The sequence below is a fragment of the Harmonia axyridis genome, chromosome 7 (genome assembly GCF_914767665.1).
Source record: "Harmonia axyridis chromosome 7, icHarAxyr1.1, whole genome shotgun sequence".
NCBI classification, from domain to species: domain Eukaryota; kingdom Metazoa; phylum Arthropoda; class Insecta; order Coleoptera; family Coccinellidae; genus Harmonia; species Harmonia axyridis.
The window spans coordinates 25192754-25215665 of NC_059507.1; the positions used below are offsets into that span (position 1 = coordinate 25192754).

Genomic DNA, 22912 nt, shown 5'->3' on the forward strand with positions numbered 1-22912 from the left:
GACACCACGAGGTAATTGATTTACTCGCGGACAGCATTCATTTTTGCCTGATATATTGCCGGTCAAGGAAGATATTGCTAAAGACTCACTTGCCCCGTATGGCTCACTTGCCCCACTCTCCCCTGAGTTATTAATATTAATTATTCTTTTGAGATAGAACAATACAAAAATTATCAACTTCAAACAACAGAGTATGTGTAGATGTAATTTCAGTATTAGCAGATGAAATGTAAACGGGGCATCATACAATTCAACGTATGATACAAGAGAACAGATAAAAACCTCAGCAAAAACTCTGTCTCCCCGTATCGGTGTAGTGACTGGTTTGTGTGAACGTTTACAGAATAAGCTGACATATTTATATTGAAGGGCTTTCTCTTCAACCAAAACAAAATTTTCTCCTTCCTCTCTTCACCAAAGGTTGAGGACTTTATAATTGAATCCTAAAACAAAAAAAAAGGTCCAGAAAGGAGTACTAATAATTAATTTCCTTTATATTGATTTGAAGTTAGCGACCCATTCTAAAAAAGAATCTGAAACTGAATGGATAGCTTGGAAATCACCATGAAATATAATATAAATTGGACAATTATTCACCAAGTGGTCAATGATTTCTTCTACACCACACTCACATAGTGGGCTATCAATAAAATGCCATTTGAAGAGCGTACTATTACAACGATCATGACCAGTCCTGAGTCTATTTAAAATACACCAAATTTTCCTAGGAAGATTGAAACCTTGAACTTTTTCTGAAGGATCAACGATAAGACTTTTGTTGAAGACATTACAAGAACTCCATTGCGAACGCCAAATTTCCTTGCCGCTTTCATTAGATTGAAGGAAGGTATTAATCCATAAAGGATTGCGTGACTTTATTAATAATGCACCTTATCCCGTAAGCAATTGATCTAAAGATGAAAATCTCAATGAAAATTGAAGATATGGGTCTAATGATCAATGCAACGGAAAACTGACGAGTTGCCTTTACTCGGAATCTTATGAAAATATTGCAAAGTTTATACCGTAATTTAGTAGATCCTCTGTAAATGCAAAATATCACTTGAAAAAAAGATAAGCGCTCGTTTATTCATGCGTTAGTTGCGCCCTGGGAGATCACATAACTTTGTATAGGTATATGTGATCTCCGAAGGTTTCAATATCCTCCAAGTACAAATTTTCATATGGATCGATTATGCTATTTTCGAATTGAACAAAATTTTAAACCGCCATATTTACGGAACCCCTAGACGGATTTTGCCATTCACGAACTTATCCGCAACAATCGTGTTCCGAACCTAACTTGAAGATGTAAAGTTTCTAGGCTCTAGCATAGTAAAGGGTGTTTTTTTAGGGCTATAGAACTTTAAATTGCAATAAAACAACGATGGATTATTCGATTGACATGAATTTTATTTATCCGCAAGATAATCTTGTGGCATTACATTTTTAATATGATTTCTGGCATATGACCGCAATGGCTAGCTCGGATGTAGTCCATTCTCGAAGTCCAATTTTCGATGACTGTTTCCAACATTTGTGGCCGTATATCGGCAATAACACGTCGAATGTTGTCTTCCAAATGGTCAAGGGTTTGTGGCTTATCCGCATAGAGGCATAGACCAATGACTTTACATAGCCCCACAGAAAGTAGTCTAGCGGTGTTAAATCATAAGATCTTGGAGGCCAATTCACAGGTCCAAAACGTGAAATTAGGTGGTCACCAAACGTGTCTTTCAATAAATCGATTGTGGCACGAGCTTTGTGACATGTTGCGCCGTCTTGTTGGAACCACAGCTCCTGGACATCATGATTGTTCAATTCAGGAATGAAAAAGTTTGTAATCATGGCTCTATACCGATCACCATTGACTGTAACGTTCTGGCCATCATCGTTTTTGAAGAAGTATGGACCAATGATTCCACCAGCCCATAAAGCGCATCAAACAGTCAGTTTTTCTGGATGTAACGGTGTTTCGACATACACTTGAGGATTAGCTTCACTCCAAATGCGGCAGTTTTGTTTGTTGACGTAGCCATTCAACCAGAAGTGCGCTTCATCGCTAAACAAAATGAAATGGTCGTAGTGCGCGATACGTATTTCGCACAGAACCATTATTTTCGAAATAAAATTGCACTATTTGCAAGCGTTGTTCAAGCGTGAATCTATTCATGATAAATTGCCAAACCAAACTGAAAATAAATCACTTGACAGCTGTTAAATCGGTCGCCATCTTGAACAGTAATGCCAACTTAAAGTTATATACCTCGAAAAAAAACACCCGTTATAAAGAATGAATTCCTTGTGGCTCTATAACTAGAGCCAACAAAACATTTGGTAGCCGTAAATATTAAGCCCGACGCATATTGAGACATATACTCCATTTGGGTGATAAATACCTCGGATTCATATTCGCATGTTGGGACATCGGTGGGATCGGTTTCGGTATTCTTGGTATTGAAGCTCGGGGGTTGTTGTAAAACACTCATTCCTGTTTATGGCCTGAAGTAGGTCCCACATCTGGGTGGGATTTTGTCTGCACCTAAATGAAAGGGAAGTTGTTTTGATTCAATTAGTTTAAAATGTTGGAATACCTCGTTTTCTGTACTGAATCTGATTCAATTGCCGAACTGGAAACTAAATCTGAATATTTTGAGTATGATTTCACTCAGAGGGTACAGGTGTACAATAATTCAATAAATTCCGAGAGAGGTTGAGAATTTTCAATTTTAAATTATAGTTATTTAATTTTATATTTCGAAAATCTGAAATTCGTATGGCACTATATACAATCCAAATAAGATAACAAATTTCATAGAAATCGGCTGAGAAATTCACTCTAGGTATAACATTAATTCATAAAATCTCGAATAAGTCTTGAATTATCGAATTTGGGAGCATAATTATGTTTGGACATTTGAAACACTGATGATAGTTTTCAAGTTCAAGAGATGCAAGATATTGCTACATTATTCGACTTCGAAAATGTGAATAGAATTTACGCATTTTATGGCCTCAGGCCTAAAGGCAACCCTCATAATTTGATAAGTTACCTATATCTCACAAATAGAACTTGGCCACTATACCTACATAAACAACGTATAGTCCAAAGAAATAAACATAAGTGACCAACTTGATAACACCTAATTTCCGCAAATCGAAAATGGGACCATTGTAGTCTGCTGATAGCTCATAATCGCTTGCGACGTATCTTAGGTTTCTCCCTAAAATATGTCTTATAAATCGGAACTCAGCCTTTCCATCATAACTTAAAATCTAAAGGTCATAGGCCCATTCTTTATTTGTTTTACAGGAATTCCGATAGTTCTCGAAATCCTCTCACGACGAATTTTGCTTCATGTACAGACAGGTGCAGAATCGATTTAATTCTCGAATTCTTCATCAGTGAGTTGAACCCAATATTTTGAGACCACTCTCTGCACAAAATTCTAAAATAGGACTACCTCGGTAGCGCAGTGGATTGACAGTCGACTGTGGTGCCGAAGGTACCGGGTTCGAAACCCAGTTAGATCATGGATGTTCTGTATTTCTGGTGATGGTTAATTTGATAGAGTTTATAGATAATAAGATACATCTGCTGGTCAATGACTAACTAAAAAAAATATTTAAATTCACAGATTTGATCGAAATGATAGCCTGCTTCGATTGCTTAACATTTTTTTATAAGTTTCACTATAAAATCTCCAGGAAATAGTATCAAGCTTGCGAATTTTTCGTCCCGAATAGATATCGGCTAAATGACAATAACCTCAACTGTTGATGTTACATTCAAACATTAGCTAATATTATTTTTTATCGAACATATGGTTGTCAAAGGCAAACAAGTGTTATCAATCTCTCTGATTGATAAGGATACTCGACTTCCGTTCAAGGCGTTTCACATTTGGGTCGGATCCTGACAACAGCAACGAACAGAGGTGTCTATCACGGCCTTTTATCGAATCGAAGTTAAGTTGAATTATAAATTTATGAATGAAAACCTTATTCGTTGATTAGAAACCAAAGACAGCTGATTGTATGACCCCAAAGTTATCCGTTATCATAAACGTCAGCCGAGTGAATCGTTCGCAAAATAGAACTGGAGATGAATAAAAAAAATCATTATAGTGAATCGCATATCCTTTTATTCTTTTTCCCAAGTACCAAATCAAGGTACCACCCCCACAACCCGAACAATCCAGTCGCATAGGCCTATTCCGAGTACATTGCACTTATTTACACCTCCGTACAATCGTTATACGCGCAGTCAGAATAGTGTACCTGTTAGGTTGAAATTCCTGAACAAGTTAACAGGTAACAAGTCCCTACGGTCTGTTTCTTTCTTTATGTAACATCCTTCTTGGAAACGCTAAATAGGTACCTTTGACTCTTACCGCAACATTTCTCATTCTTTGACATTTCGTTAATTCAACAATAGACCATATGAAGATATACAGAGAATCGTAGAGAATAAAAGGCAAACAATTAGTTTGACTGGAAGTGATGGCGCCTAGCTTATGATGGTGAAATCTCATTGTTAATTTCTAAGCGCCAATTCTATTTGTTATGATTCAGCTAAACGGCAATTGAAGTATTTTGTATAATCGTTGAGAAGGAATTAATCACATTATGTGGTGAAGATTAATTTTGCTAATATTCTGATAAATCTACATGTTCACTTGTTGAAGTGTATAGTAGATTCATATTTAACATTACAAAGACAATAAAAAAATCCAATGCAGTTTTTTGCTAGGTTTTTTGAGCGCTCCAGCCCTGTACAGACCCAGAATGCTATCGTCACGTCACGATATCTTGAATTTTAGGTTGAGTTAAGTTTCGACTCCCTGATGATGAATTCATGTCAAACTCAATTCTGTCCGGCAGTCCGACCGATTCGCGCCATAAACATGATAACTCTCGAACAGAAAAACCTGAAATCTTGGAATTTTCATCAATTTGAATATGGTAATTCAAAATAAAATTCCTGATAATTCCAAAAAAAAACATTACCGATGGAGATGAAATTCTGTATTTGGATGCAGAATTACTTTATGCAAAATTTTTGTCGATCCTGTAATCAGAATCATAAAAAAGCAAGCAGAATATTGAAAAAAAAATGTATATCGATGAAAATATATGCAACCAAGTTGAAACTTTGCTTTTAGATGCACATCTAATTTGCGACGCACATCAACCTAGCCTACTTAACTACCTGGCCCACAGACTAGGGCTGGGACTTTCCCAGTTTTGTATTCAAATATTCATTCTTAAATTTATTCGATTAGTCCAATAATTCCTTCAAACAAATATTCATGCTTGATAATTCATGAATATTCCACTGAATAATAATCACTGAATAATCATTGAATATTCAGTGAATATTCATAAAATATTCAATGATTGTTCAGTCAATAATTTTTCGAATATTCCACACAAAAAACCTGGCCACCGATGACAGAACTGGATCTTCGTTGATCTCTTTCAATAAATACGTATAAATATTTGGCAGATCTATTTAACTAACAGATAATACCGAACACAGTTTACTATTATCCGATGCATAAATATAAAAACGTTCGATATTCTCGAAAAGTTGGGAATACTCTGCTTAAACCAAAAAAATGGTCATAATTCTTATAATCAAATTGTGTTTTGAAAAATTGAACAATTATTTTCAACACACGACAAGAGGAAATTATTTATCCTTCAAATTATCCCTTGAGTGAGTAGAAGTACTAAAACCTTCGCTGGGTCACTGCTAAGACCCATTACTGGTGTACAGGTTTAGGAACCCATTATACAGGGTGATTCAAAGTTTAGTATCAGGATTTCAGGGGCGTATTTCTCAGGTCAAAATGAGACTTTTTTTGCCATTAGCATGTATCCGCAAACGCTTCATAACCGAGCTACAGAGCAATAAAGCTTTAGGGTTTTTTTAAGTTTTTCTTCATAGCTTTTTACGTTTACGAGATATTGAGATTGATTTTACGTTTTCCTTGCTTTTTTCAACCTCTGAAAACTTTTGAGGTTGTATTATCTATCTCAACCAACACTTTCAATGATCATGCCGATAATTCAATCATTATCACAAAATATTATTGACAAAAAAGGATGATCAAACGGAATTTGAGAACATTAAATCCTTCAAAAATACACAATTCTACGAAAGATTCAATAAACTTGGTTTTTCTGATTCAATTTTGTTAGGGGAAGATGTTAATCTAGGTGATGAGTGTACAGTTTGACCTCAGATTTAAAATAATAGAAGGATTCGTCTGTTTGCAATTCAGAATCGAACAATATTTGACCACTATTCTCTGCATAATTAAATATTCACTAAATGCCATGCTCAACTACTCACTGAATATTCATGAATAGAAAACTATTTACTGAATATTCAACTATTCACTGAATATTCATGAATAGAAAACTATTCATTGAATATTATTATATCGATATATATTAATATTTGTTGAAACTTATTTATCCCATTAATTTATATAATCTGATGTATTGTGTATTTGATCTTTAGGGATTGTCTTTCACTAAAATTTTTTCATTTTGATTCTTATATTTTTGACGTTAATAAAAATCAAAAGGAAAAAATTTAAGTAGAAGACAATCCCTACAGATCAAATACACAATACATCAGATATATTATATTGATTTTATTTAACTATTTATTGAATATTCAAATATTCACTGAATACCGAACTATTCATTGAATATTCAACTATTCAGTGATTATACATGAATCCGCAATTATTCGAATAAATATTCAATGAATATCCAAATCATTATTTATTTTATTCATTCATGATTCCCAGCCCTATCCCAGACCTTTCAAACCCTCAAAATGTATTTCGCCCACAGATCTATCTTACCCACAAATCCGCCTTGTCATATATATGGCCCACAGATCTACACAATCCACAGATCCACAATGTAAGAATTAATAATTCTTTGGAGTAGTCGATTTTTTCGTGTTCCATTTTTATAATTTTTTAGTAAATGCACATTATTTCTTCAATCAGTTGGTCCATCTCATGCGTCTTCTTGGTAGACCTGCTTGAGCGAGTGCTGGTTGTGGATCCTGAGTCGCAAAAATTGGTTTTATTTTTCTTCTAGTAGTTTCCGAGAAAAACTCTTGACGGTAAACGGACGGATTTTTTAATTCGATTTTTGGATTATAAACCTTCAAACTATAAAAATTTCAGGGGGGATTGAAATTTGATTCCGAGGATCATTCCAAAATCGAAAATATGAAATAAATCAGAAGGATATCGATGGATATGGATAAGGAACTTTATACAGATATAGACAATTTACACAACAATCACTCTCATGATAATTAATTTTTATATTGATATCATTCTATATATTAATAGAAGTGTCAGTGTTTTTCAGATATTAATTAATTACTGCCATTTTCAATCTTTGAAGGTATGAATTTGAGTTGTCCACGTTCATGATCTTCTGATAAACACCCTGTACATTTTTGGTCTAAACAACAAACAGTCTTATGATACTGCGTATTTTCAGAATCGAATATGAAAAAGGATTTTTCACCCAAGGTATGGCAGATTGCTGAAATTGTCATCAAAAAGGCTATCTACTTGTAGAGGTCTGATAATATTTAAGAGAGAAAGACTCTACATGCATATCCCCACATGCAAATTTTCAGCACAAAATTATGATTAGAAGAAAGCCACAAACGGATACCATGAATGAAGGTCATCATGGACGACTCGTATCAAGAGTGCCTTAGTTTGGGATATACAGAGTGATGTTTATCTTAAGAGTGGAATTTCACAGTTCAATAACTCTTGAACTAATAGACCGAATAATTTCAAATTTTGAAGTCCAAGAAATCATGAATTTATCGGTAGAATTATTTCGAAAATTTCAATTTTTCATCTTTTACGAATGTCTTCCTTCAAGATTTCTGAAATCAAATGAATCAGATCCGGACTAGGAAAATTTTAGACTTTTTCTATTTTAATGAATATTGGATCACCATGTAGGTATGTGAACAAAAGGATTTTTCTCATTTTCCTAACCACAAAAAATTGATTCATTATAAAATTTTAAATCTCCTGCTAAGAACTGTCATACAATAAACATTCCCTCATGAGTGGAATTTCATAGTTCAATAAATCTTAAACTTTTCGGAAAAATTATTTCGAATTTTGCAGTTCGCCATTCACTATTATTATTATTATTTGAACTGGGGTAGTTGAGGCTCGGTAAGCCTTCCGGAACTGCGACCATGTAGATCTTTTGTTATCTACCCTACTCATTCATGGAAACCTAAGGAGGTCGTCAATGGCGTTAATAAAACTGACAACCTTCTTTGGGGTCTTGGCCGTTACCTCTCAGGTATCCAGTACCGGCTTCCCCATATGAATGGTTCTTAGGTCAGCCAGCCCTGGACACTTGCATACCATATGTTCAGCTGTTTCTGCTTCTGATCCACAGATCCTGCAAATCTCATCTTCTGTCTTTCCCATATGGTACAAATGATGTTTGTACCGACAGTGCCCCGTCATCAGTCCCAATATCACCCGAAGCTCGGCTCTTGACTGTTTCAAGAGCTTTCTGGCGTAGGTAGGTGAAATCATCAAGAATTTTTTGGCTTGAATAAGTCCAGGAGTGTTTATCCAGTAGGTTATCCTGTTATTCAACTCCCATTGCTGGACTGCTGGCTTATATTGGTCTTTTCCTAGCCCACGAAAGGCTTAGGTCCAGCAGGTGTAAACGTTGATGCACTTTTGCAAGTTCATCGGCTCTATCATTTCCTTCAAACCACAGTGCCCTGGTACCTATAGTAGAGTCACTTTATTGCCTCTGGCCAGTTGCCCCATGGTGTTACGGCAGTCTCAGGTCAACAAAGACCCCTGGCAGTACGCTTCCAGGGATCTCAGCGTGGTGATTTAGCGCATACGTAATCAGCCAGTATTTCGGTCTGTAAAATAGAGGGCTCACTTCCCAAGGCTTTAGAGATCCTCAGTTTAGGTCCATATACCCCAATGGCAGTACCTCTCTCTGATTTTGATCCATCGGTGAACCATATGGATGACTTTTTGTCCAAACGATTTGCAGAGCTTATTGCACTAGGACAGTCAGTTATGACCGTTTCAAATGGAGTTTAAAAATTGATTGGCATAACCAGGTAGGAGCTTTCTATTGAGGGAATGTGGGGTGAATTATACACACTTTTTTGAATCACCGACATTTTGACTTTTTTTTTGGTTCTTATTCAGGGCTGCAAGAATATTTATTTCTTAGTCTTGGAGAAGTGTACAGATTTATGTATTTTACAAATTTAAACTTTACGAAGTACAAACTTTATCGAATGAAATACAACAATGAACAAGTTACATGTACACGGATTAGAGAGAGGCTGCATTCAGGTGGAATTTGCTATTATATTAATTTTTTCTTAATTTATTCATATCGAATTTCTATTATTATTATTTTTTTCAATTATTCTATTTTTTATGAATATAATTTCTATAACTTTAACTAATTTAACATTTGTAGGTGCTAGTTTAATTCTCACCAATTTGGTCATGTGTAATAAGATACGGTGGATGTGTAGTTTCATTAGAGACATACCACCCGAATTAATCAACAAGACACGTAAACAAAGTCGAACTATTTGTGCTCTCATGAAACTAAACATCCGCTGTATCTTATTACACCTGTCCAAATTTGTAAAAATTGAACTAGCACCTCCAATTGTTTAAATAATAATAGGAAATATATTTATAAAAAAAATTAAAATAAAAAAAATTTTTATGATAATAGAAATTCGATATAAATAAGAATAATTAATATAAAAGCAAATTCCACCTGAATGTCAGTTTTTCTCTAATCCGTGTACATGTAACTTGTTCGTTGTTGTGTTTCATTCGATTAAGTTTGTACATCGTGAAGTTTAAAATTGTAATATACATAACTGTACACTTCTCCAAGACTAAGAAATAAATATTCTTGCAGCCCTAAAGAAGATCCAAAAAAGGGTCGAAAACTCAGCGATTAGAAAAATTGTGTCTAATTCACCCCACAGTCCTAAAGCCAAGAAAATATTCCCCCAACAGGTCTAGATTTAACGGTGCAAGTTGCCATTATACACGTTATTATAGACATTATTGTATTTTATTTCGCTAATTTGATTTGTTCGAACTGTCTGGTTAATGAAACCTCCCAACAGACCCGACAAGTCTCTTGCTTGAACTAATGGACATTCCAGAGGCTATGACCTTCATCCCTCTTGCTTACCTGGCCTTCTCGCACTGCTTCGCTAGTGCGAACAAAAAGTAGAATTCCTCGGCTGGTTTCACTTGAACAGCGGTTTCAAAGAGAGGATGATGGTACGCGAAACCGGCTGGTGAAGGAATATTTTAATTCCATCGTAATTCACGTGTGATCTCACTAGATCAGGTGGGTGGCTGGAAATGTCTTCATTCATTGGGAGATCTCCTCACACAAAATAGGCATGTGCAACGTCAAGTGAAATATTTGTTTAGTTATTCGTGACGAAAAGTACTTGGTGAAAATCAATTTTTCTTTTCCCTACTCTTTGACCAACTATTTCTTCAATTCAATAATTGATAATTCGAAAAAATGAAACAACGTATGAAGTTTATATTGGAATATTTATTCGTACTATTGTAATGGCTCATTCTCACGCTGATATCACGATAGTGCTATCGTCATACAGGGGCGGATCCAGGCGATGTTTGGGGGGGGGGGCATAGAAAGTCACGGCTCACATCGATTAGCAAAATAGCGGAATTTTTTGTTGGTGCCTACTGAGACAAGTGTTTTTCTATAGAAAGATGTATTTTAGTAAATAATATCATATTCAGTTTCCAACATTGTTGTAGTATAAAAACAAGTTCAAACGATTTCATAAATTAATGTAGATTCATTTAATGAAAAAACTTGGGCACAAGAAAGTATGAGGTATGGAAAAAAAATCATTATTTTTGCATAAAAATCAAGACTTCAATTACCACAGTTAGAATGACCCGATTTAGGTCTAATATGCGCCGTTTTGTTCTATAACTTGTTGCTATTTTGAAGGTTTCTGTATGCCTCTCTCATAGAAACCCTATTAGCGAATAGAGTTTTTATGAGAGAGGCATACAGAAACCTTCAAATTGTCTCAACCTGTCAAACCTTCAAAGTGTCTCAATTTTTTGCTAATAGCGATTAGCAAAAAATTGAGACAGTCGATTTTCACAAGCCTGTGTTGAAACAAAATTTTTACCAGCAAAATTGTTTGCCATGGACAGCAAGAGATGGTAATCACTTGGGGCCAGGTCCGGACTATAAGGTGGATGCATAAGATCCTCTGGCGAGTCACTATCGATGTGTGTGGCCTTACGTTATCCCCATGGAACACAATTCCTCTCCTATTGGTCGCTTCTGGGCGATTGCTTTCTTCAGAAGGTCAAAATGTTTACAGTACAGTTCCGAGTCAACATTTGTGCCTTAGGGGAGCAGCTTATCTAGATAATTCCCTGCCAATCCCACCAAACACACACCAAAACCATCCTGACCGTTTCCAGAGGCTCACTGCTTTTTTACTACGTCCGTTTTCGCTTGATGTTGTCGTAAGTCATCCACTTTTCATCACCAGCCACCAACCGTTTCAAAAATGAGATTATTTTGTGGCGATTCAGCAGCGATTCGCAGATGGAAATTCGGTCCAAGAGGTTTTTTGCGGTAACTCGAGTGGTACCCATACATCTAGCCTCTTCTTGAGACCAGCCTTATGCAATTATGATTGGCTATTACATTATCAAGACCATGAACACTATTTGAATTTTCAGACGCTTGGCTTGCAATTTCGCCTGTAAGAAAACTGAAATATAACGTATTTTATTTGTTATAGTGTACATCCTTAACGCTCGCTCAAACTAAACTGAGTAAACTAATCACAAAACTCTCGCAAAAGATTATGTAGTACGAAATCTCATCTTTCAAACGCCATTTAGTAGAACCCGATCGGAATTATTGAACGCGAAATACAGATAACTAACTATCTATTGGAAAAAAAATATTAAAAACTGAATGAGTGCATATTTTTCGGTAATTCAGGGTACACTTTTATATTTATAAGGTCCACGAGGACGAGGGGGGGCATGGCCCTCATGCCCCATGCCATGCCATAGTCATTATCACAGTAATTGTCACGTAAACTACTCGATAGTTACTATCGCACTGTTACGACGCACTATAACGTCGTGCTATATTAGATAGTTGATATTACTAGCATGATAGTTCACGTATGCTCACTTTTTTGTTAACCAGGGAGTATCCTCATGGAACTAGCTTATGAAAGGTTGAACAGTGTGTGACTCCGTGTTTGATGAACTCGACCTACCCACTAAACCTAACCTGATGCTGTGTGAAATGTAAGAGTCATTGACTCTTTTATCCCAATCTGACAAGGGTTGAATAGCGAGGAATGGAAGTGCCAGTTACAGTTCATTCAGGAATTTTTGGCATCACAGGCGGCTATGGAAAATAGAAATTAAGTTGGTAATGGCTCATTTATTAATATTTTAATTTGCACAATTCAAATTGGAAATTTCATTGACAGAAGATCCATATTTCGAAAAATGATTGAATACATTTCTAACTTATATTTAAGTATATATTTTGTGATTTGTAAAAACATCAGCAATTTTAAGTGATAGTTTGTATTCATAAAGCTGTGACTGAACTTGCAAGGCCTGCTTTGATGTCAGTAATTCCTGAATGGACTATACCTTTCATGGTCTAGAAACAGAACATTAGCTAAACGGGCCTTTAGGGAGGGAATTGGTTTTGGACGCTTGTATTCCATAGAAGACTCTTGATATTTGAGGAATTCTCTGATTAATCGGTTTGGGTGTATTCCCAAGAATTTTGTTTGCCACACGATGAAACTGTGCATTGCTAGGAAATCAGGGCGCGTTCTAGGCGGTTGTGAATTTATTTTGAATTATTTGGATCTTTATGAACTTCGGTGGGTGTAAAAAGTCCAATACCTCGAAGTGTAAGTTATTGATGGACATGCAGCTACGAAGACAATTTGACAAGCACCATTTTACCCTCTCGGACATCAAAAGTCCAAATACTGATTTCAGGAATTCTTGTGGGCTCCCTATTCCTAGTTGAATCACATTATATGACTGCGATATTTGGGGTTTGTTTTGAGTTCTAAAATTCAGGTGTTTGTGGTTTGTATATATTTAAATCTCATAACAGTTTATTCTGTATTCAATATTTGCGGTAAGTAGGAACCATGTTAATATTTTAAAATTTTGTATCGTGTAATGAGTATTTATTTTCAATAGATTGATTATTATGAGATATATCCTATAATATTGGGTCCGATTATTTAATCTTTAATTCAGATAGGAAATGAAATTAATTATCAAATGATGATAATGATGAAGATAAATTCCTCTAGATGTTTTCTTACTATGAAAGCTCACACTATAGTGTGTCTGTATTCAATGAAAATTTTGGAGCCCAGATATTGTATCATAGAAAGTAATATTTCCCAAGCACAAACTAGAGGCCATAAAAAATGGTCTGCTCACAATCAAATACTGAATTTCCTGTAGTCTGATGGTTATGTTACATCAATGAATATAACTAAAACGAATGCCATTTCATTTTATCCATGCCAAAATAATTTTATCCCTTCCTTCTATATATTGGTTGTCGAATCAAACTTGAAAAAAACAGAAAATGTGAAATTTTTGGGAATAGTTTTTGACTTTAGTTATCAAATATCTGAAATGTAGGGTAAGCCCTGAAATGTCTGTTAGAAAGGAAAATACTAAATGAAAAAAACGTTTTTTCTACCTTATTTCAAAGAAGAAGAAGAAAATACAGTTTAGAATTAGTTATGAAATTTGTATTTAGAAGAGTTTTTCTCATGCTGATAATGTTTTTTGAACAGCCTATTTTTCTCGTTTTAATTAATCAAAAAACGCGCAGTTTTGAATTACAAATGGTTTCTAGATGAAAAAATTATAAACAGTACTTGAAAGCAGTTTTTTCGAATTTACCCGCGGCTTAACTTTTTGATGTCACCAAAATTAACGATAACTTTGATCAATACCTATATATATATATATATATATAACTTAGATGCAGTAATGGTCGTGATTTATACAGAATGATTTCTAAGGGAATCGACCAAGTTTTACACCAAAAAAATACTCTGTTTTCTTTGCAAAGAAGAAGGCAAAGAAAACAGAGTATTTTTTTGGTGTAAAACTTGGTCGATTCCCTTAGAAATCATTCTGTATATATATATATATATATATATATATATTCATTATGTATGCATATATAATAGGTAGTAGGTACCTATGTTTTGTAAGCCAAGTGTATAGAGAATAATCTGTTACTCATAATCTGTCAAATACCATTCGGGCATCTCATTTTTCTCTTATAGAAAATCGATAAAACACACCGCAAAGTGATATTTTTTTATCTACTCCGATTTTTATCGTTACCAGCACTCATGCTTTTTGTTGAAAAATTACTTAGCAACGTATTTTGTCGATTTTTTTCGTGAAAATTAGAAGACCTTATGATGATATTCAACTAGTAAACTTGGATTGGGTTCTCTGCAAAGTAGGCAATTCAATTAAAACAAATTTGAATTGAATGGTCTACTTCACCGAGAACGCAGTTGGAGTTGACTAGTTTAGAATTTTAAGGCAACTCTCCCTTTAGAGACTTATGATATTACTTACGTAAATAATTCTATGCTGTATTTCAAACTTCACACTAGCTGTCGACCAGTTTTTGTTGACTTGAGGATTTCAACTGCACATAGCCTTAATCTGAAGAATTTATATTGTTTCTAAGGTTCTAAAACTATTATTTGCGGGATAGTTTATTCATGCTGACACAAAATACAAATCAGATTTCTCTATTCCCAGTAAAATCTATAAGAATTCAGCTGTAGTAATGGGAATTGAACTTTATAATAGTCTCCGTTTCGAGGGTATGACCAAGTGCAGAAATTTAAAGGGAGATGTTCTCACTCGTTGAATATTATCCAACTGAAACATATGCTTCATTTGATCTTGATTTTGGACGTAGGTACTTGTGTGTTTTTAGTTTTTTTTTGTAATATTTCACGTGAATTTACTATGATATGTACACTAAATTATTGCTGATTTTGGTATTTTAGGCGAATGTTTCAGTTTTAGTTCGTTGGTATTTGACTTGTTATATGTCATTTTTCCATTTTCTTGAGATCAATAAATAAATTCAATGTATTATTTTTATGTGAAAATAAGTATTTCGTTCTATGTTGTTGGAAGTCTGAATCACTTTTTGAGAGTAATAATTGGTAGTCTAATCAAATACATTAGGACACTATAAACTATGAAGTTATTCACACAAAAATGAATATGAACGAAAATTATCTGGATTCATATCTGAATAGTGACAATATTGTTTTTTCATAAAAGAGATTCATAAGTGAATCATATAAACAATATAAACCAAAATAAAAGCTAAAATTATAATTTCATGAAAATTTCAACATCCTTAATTGTCTAATTTTTCAGATTCAAGCTGTTTGTGACTATATCATGGTGATTAGAGATATTATTATCGGATCCCGGACCAGTGCAGAGTATTTAGGATCAACTTGAAAAGTTAAAAGCACTTTTCATTTCATTTGGCATGTTATATTCCTCATAATCCATCTATGGATGGATTTATTGGCAATGATGAACCCAAAATTATGTAGGTAACATCAAGAATTCTATTGGTCGCATATTCTTAAGTGAAGAAGTTATTGAATATCTGAGGAAGATTGATACAAGGTATGAAAAACATGGAATACCAAAACAAACTTATGATGATGACATAAGAGACAATTTAATGAAGAGAATACTCAATGGATGGTAGGAGAGTCGCAAGAAACAGAAAGAAATGGTCCAAAATTGTACAGAGATTGGGATAATATAAAACACTACTTCGTTATGGGTTATTCGTCATCTACAAAATATTTTCACATATTCAATACTTGTTTCTGTTGAAGAGAAGCGTATACACCTATGTAAAAAAAACGATTCCGCGATAACTATTCCACCCTGTACTAATTGGAATCAGCATGTGATACATTCTTGGAATCAGCTCAGCTAGAGTAATCGGAAAATTGAGACGAAATGGGGGTGTTTCATTAAAAAAAAAAAAGACGGTGACGTCATTACTCGAAAGTAATTCACCCTGTATATCAGATTATCATTTTAAAATACGGTAAATTAAAATAAAAAATCGACGTGTTTCAGGATTATTTATTAAAATGGTCTGTTTAGCCAAAAATGAATTTGTTCCATACTTTACGGACACAGAGTATGTACAAGTCAAAGACTCAACCTGTATATTTATACTTATGAATGTGCATCTATTCTTCAATGAAATTACAGAATAACAGAATACTTCCATTAACAATAAAAATCCAGGTGAAGTGCTCCTATGCAGAAGGAACCATCTGATTTGGTACAATACTGTCCACAGCTTCATATAATGACTTCTAGGTTCTGATGACCACAGATGAAACCGATCACGTTTTCAGGGGTGATAGATTCTTCAAAGATGTTGGTCAAAGAAGCTCAATCTTGGAAATATGTATGCAAATGGATATTCTGGGCTTTACCCAAAAACTCAATTTTCAATTGAGTTTCATTAAACTAATATAAACTATTGAAAATAAACTAAATTTCAAAATTCATCACCAAAAAATATCTAGATCAAGAACTAAACTCTGATGATATATCTCATTCACCAGACAAAGCAGAAAAAATGAAATCTTTGCGTAACCGTTTAATATCTTATCTGATTGAAAACATGCGCCAAATCTGAAAATCTAATATTTCATCGATGCACGTACAAATGCAGTGGCGGTGCAACAAATGTAATTGATAAATTTTAAATTAAAAAATAAAGAAAGATAAAATCGTTACAAAACTATTGGTTGAAATTTTCAACATTTTTCAAGTGATTTGGGATTATTTTATAATCCAGTAGGAAAATGAACTCTTGTATGAAATGTAATGTTTTTCATTGCACGTACCTTCCACAGGTACGTTAGGTGATTTCTCGCATGAGCAGAATATTATTAGTATTTCCTCCAAAAAGATCACATCAACAGTACATGGTAGCAATACCATGTATTATGGATGTCGTCATATTAATATAGCCTTTTTCCTGAATCTCTTTTCACTTTAGTTACAGTTGGGTGCAAATATTTTTTTCAAACGTTCAATAATATCATTATATTTTGACTGCCAAGATCATCGAAAAGTTTCACATTTCTTCTGCCGGACGGAAAAGTGTTGCCATGTCAATGATGAATTACTTTCCGTTTGCCAGAGGGAAAAGTGTAGTCTGGCAATGATATAAGGTGTGTGAATAAGTCTTTCCCGTTTTTTGTAAGAGATGGCGCCACCAATACTGTGCGAGTATTTAATGGTTACATATGTCATAATCAAAGCTTATTCATCTGTCAACAATTCCACACTAACACATTAGTTGAAATTTTTTCGCATCATAAATTTTTGAAATCGTGAAAATGTCGAAATTTGAGCCGAGTCGACGTCATTTGCGGGAAGTTTCACTTTATTGGTTCAATTTGAAGAAATCTGCTGCCGAGGCGCATCGGTTGCTTCAGGAAGCTTATGGAGAAGGTTGTGTCGATGATTCAAGTGTTCGCGGATGGTTTCGACGCTTCAAAAGTGGCGATTTCGACGTGGAAGACAAGGAGCGTTCCGGGCGGCCGCAAATCTTTGAAGATCAAGAATTGGCGACTTTGCTTGATGAAGATTCGTGTCAAACGCAAGAAGAACTTGCTGAAGCATTGGGAGTTGACCGAACAACCATTTCCAAGCGTTTGAAAGCCATGGGAATGATCCAAAAGCAAGGAAATTGGGTGCCGTACGAACTGAAGCTGAGAGACGTCGAACGGCGTTTTTTCACTTGCGAACAGCTGCTTCAGCGACATAAAAGAAAGGGTTTTCTGCATCGTATCGTGACTGGCGATGAAAAGTGGATCCGTTACGATAATCCGAAGCGAAGAAAATCATGGGGACTACCCGGCCATGCATCATCATCGACGGCCAAGCCAAATATTCATGGCGCCAAGCTCATGCTCTGTATATGGTGGGACCAGCTAGGTGTGGTTTACTATGAGCTTCTGAAACCGAATGAAAGGATCACAGGCGAGGTCTATCGACGACAATTGATGCGTTTGAGCCGCGCACTGCGAGAAAAACGGCCACAATACTCCGACAGGCACGACAAAGTTATTTTGCAACATGACAATGCTCGCCCACATGTTGCACAGCCGGTGAAAACATACTTAGAAACGCTCAAATGGGAAGTCCTACCCCACCCGCCGTATAGTCCAGACATTGCTCCGTCTGATTACCATCTCTTCAGATCGATGACGCATGGCCTGGCTGACCAGCACTTCCATTCCTACGAGGAAGCCAAAAAATGGGTGGATGACTGGATAGAGGCCAAACCGGTCGAATTTTTTCGCAACGGGATTCGTATGTTGCCAGAAAGATGGGGAAAAGTTGTAGCTAGCGATGGTCAATACTTTCAATAATTCATTTGTAACCATTTTTTCACAATAAAGGCTCAAAATTTGAAAAAAAAAAGGGGAAAGACTTATTCACACACCTTATAACTATCAACTTTTATACTGCATGTCTGTCAAAATTAATTAGGCATGACAACCCGGTTTTTCATTGATCAATCAATTATAACATTGTTGATAAAAATCTCATCTAAAAATTGGATTTTAGATTTCTATGAAATTCAAAACCCTCGAAAAAAAAATATATTATCGGCGAAAAGTGTTGGGTACCTCTTCTTCTTATGAAATAATATACTATTGTTTGTAGACATTACCTTATTTTGATACATCAGAATAGCACGTGGCATGTGATTAATTTTTCCATCGGCCTCCATTTTAACAAAACTATATATTTTCCCCTCTCATTCAATAAATAACTCCTACCACTTTCTTGTCGCTAGTACCAAATTTCAAAAGATACGTCTCAAAAATTCGCAACATAGAGTCAAGACTGGATCACTGAATCGAGATATTGAAGTGACACTACATTTGTTGTGGTTCGATAAAAACGAGTTTCGTGTTTTGATAGAATACTGTTTTTTGGGGAAAAATACTGCTCCATCGACAACAATGGTTAACAATTCACATATAGAATTCATGACCACCTGAACGCAAGTGAAAAGATAATAGGCATTTTCATAGACCTAGCTAGGGCATTACTCTTGAAAAAGCTAGATGCATGTGGTATAAGAGATGTAGCATATGAACTCTTCAAGAATTACTTTAGCAATCGCATATCGTTCGTGAGAATCAACGCTTGTCTCAGTAAACCCCAACAACTCAAATTTGGTATACCACAGGGAACAATCCTAGGCCTACAACTATTTCTCATTTATATGAATGACCTGTTGAAAATCAACGTAAATGGAGATATAATCTCGTACGCCTATGAGACGGTTCTACTTTTCGCCGAAGACACCTGGTAACATGTAAAATCTACATCAGAGATAGGCCTATATAGAATCAAATGCTGGCTGGATATGAAACCTGTTGAGCTTAATTTTCCAAAAAACTGAATTCGTCATGTTTTCCAACTCCACAGTATCTCAGCCCACTTTTTCTACCATTACATACCATACACAAAATGCAGGATGAATGAATGTTGTTGCAAAAAAGAGATAGGAAAGACTGATAATATAAAATATCTAGGCTTAATCATCAATTAATAACACATTAAAATGGGACAATCATTCACAATACTTAACCAACTGTTTGAGAAAGTTTGTGTACACCTTTTACGAAGTGAGAAAATTCTTACCAATAGAAATACTTGAAATAGCATACCAAGCTTCGAATCTATCCTTTCATACGGCTACTTGTTTAGGTCGATACTTACGAAAGTCAAATAAAAACCTTGATTTTGACGCAAAAATGGATTTTGAAAGTGATAACCTCAAAACGAAAGAGATTTACAAGAAAACTGTTCTCACACAGTCGAATGATGGACAAGCGACAGTTGTATATTTTCAAAGTCTCGAAGTTCATGTACCAAAATAAGATGACAACAATAAAAAATTCATATATTTGCTACACAAACAAAATTTGCAGATATCACAGGTAAATACAACACTATTTCAAAAGTTTATATGCATTACTGGTCATAAAATAAATAACTGAATCCCTGAGGAGATGGAAATGTTTTTCCAGGAAACTGAAACAAATTGATAATATCAAATAAAGACCTTTTCTCTAATTCTGTGGTTATTCCGATCATTCTTCCACATCTTGTAGAACAAAATCGTGCGAGAATATATGAGAAACGCACAGTTTTCATGGTTATATTTTATTATTATATGTTGATACTCCGAACTTTCCGCCACGGCTTTATCTGTCAATTCATCAATTTGCCTTAAAGATATCAGTTCTGCCAACCAACATTTTTCAATGCAAATATCACTAAAAGATATTCATGGAAATATTTCATAAATTTCAATAAAAATGCAATCAATTAGAGAAAATAATGTATAATACTCGTACAGAAGGATCATTCTACCACTCGTTCATTCAAAAACTCGCCACTTCGTGGCTCGTTTTTGAATTTTGAACTCGTGGAAGAATATCAATGCCTTCTGCACTTGTATTATAAAGAACTATTCCAGATTAACTAAAAGACAAATAAGTAATTATACCCTAATTCTTTCACATGAATTATCTGAGCCAACAAAATTGTACAAATCAGGCACAAAACAACTCCTCCGGGAGTTGTGATTGCTCAACATTAAATTGTTTTGTTATTACCGAAATTGAGGTAATCCGTTCAGGAATTACTGACACCCCGGGTGGCTGCGTAACAGTGGCGACGCCAGCTTTCAAAAACAGGGGTAGCCAAGAGGGGGTAGGATTTTTTTTGGGGGGGGGCCAAAGTAAAGCGAAACTATAGTTCTGCTAATATTTTAGCCTTAATATGTCAAATTTTAGGGGGCCCCCTCCCCTTTCAAAGACTTAATAGCAACAAAGTTAAAGAATAATGTAGTGTATCCGTTAAAATTTGATGTGGCTACAAGTATAACTGAAATATAATTGATTTCATAGAAAGAGTGAATACTGTGAAGGGGCAAGGAAGCAACTGAAAACAATTGCGGGGGAACTTGGAAGAAATATTCTATTTATCTATACTCAAACATAAAAATCTAGTGGAAGTGTAGGAAGAGATCACATAATATTACCCCTGGATGGAAGAAAACACAATTAAAGAACAAGTAATTAATACACTGAAGAAATTTCAGAAATCCCAACTAGCATTAAATCCCAAACCAACTAATACAAAAGTCCTAGAAAAGAATTTTTATGTTCCAACAAGCAATTCTTATCTGTTATTTTTTTCTGAAGGGTCGATTTGTTCTGTAGTTAGACCCCGTATTCTCAGGATGATTTTTTTCGTGGTTTCGTCCAAACATTCGTTATTAGGAATGTTTGGACGAGTCCCCAAAAAAGAAATTATTAGTGCCGTGTCTAAAGTACTGCTGTCAATGCTTGCACAGAGAAGAATTCTATAAGCTTCTGAGAGATCTGACAGAAGCCTTGATGAGTCGAGATAGAAAACATTGGAGATTATAGAGTTTTTTTTATTGGCGCTTGGATCGTGATCCTTGAAGTCAGTCCTGGTTCCGAGGCAGTGTAATCAGTGCTTTGAGCCTGTGGTTGTTCTCCTCAGGCATATAGCTAGCCTTACTTTGTTGAAATTTATTCCAGAGTTGAGGTACTAGTCAATGTTGATTTTTGTACTTTCAGAAGTGAACAAATAGTTGTGTCTTTCTCAATATTAACTAGCTGATGTCATTGTACCTCGATATTCACCCGATGTAATATATGCTTGTTGTTTCTTTCTAGAGATTGAAAGCGTAAATGGATATAACGATAAGGTTGTCTATGAGGGACCTCCTAGATTATATTACTATATAATTAGAGATGACACATCTTTAATGAAATTAGATTATTTAAAAGAAACTATTTGAGACTATAACGAATTGAATTTATTTTTTGAATTAATCCTCTTTTTTGAAGCTGTATGTTGAAGTTTGTGGAAATGATGATGGTTTTTTTTTTCAGAGGTGGGAATTATTAGTTCTAAGTAAGTTAAAGTGGAATCTTTCTGCTGTCACCCCACTAGACTTCGTGAAACATTTATTGATGCGGTTGCCAATTCAAAGGACAGACATCGACCCAGACATGGTGATGAACCATGCCAAGACACTCATAGGACTGTGCGCCAGCGGTGAGTACTTACCTTGTCACCTGAATATATCTCTCACAAACTTTCAAGACTTTTCGAGAAAAAAAATGCCATTCTTTGAAGCTTTTTATTCGTTGTCTAATAGTTTTTTCAACTCGCGTTTCGCCTACAACTGTGGTAAGCATCTTCAGGAGTTACTTGTTCGTACATTGTATTTCGACACTAGGTATTGGCCAATATGTTATTCCCATCCAAAAACGCTATTTTATCGATTTTTTGAAATATATATTCTGTCTTGCATAAATAATTCAATCCATTAAACAGTACGATGGAACTAAAGAATAGGCGCTATATTTCGATTATACAACTCATGTTCTGATGAACCAATAGAATCCGTAAATTTTCCATAGTTACGGTGTATTAATAAGTGAATATACTACTTGACGACGTGGTGTAATCGTTTTGGTGTTTCGCCTCCTGCCATATTGTGATCATTTCTATAGTAACATTCTTGAACGTTCGCCAAAAAATTGAAGTAAAGCGCAGTGAGATGTCATTGA

The 22912-nt window shown here is 35.1% G+C and overlaps 1 protein-coding gene across 1 annotated transcript in view; it reads left to right on the plus strand.

Annotated features, from left to right (window-relative positions):
- The window catches only part of LOC123684124 (G1/S-specific cyclin-D2-like), a 58781-nt gene that overhangs the window by 10106 nt on the left and 25763 nt on the right, over positions 1–22912 (plus strand). Inside the window, exon 3 of the mRNA XM_045623263.1 lies at positions 22229–22394. Within this exon, the coding sequence (XP_045479219.1) occupies positions 22229–22394 (166 nt within the window). The remainder of the gene's footprint in view (positions 1–22228; positions 22395–22912) is intronic.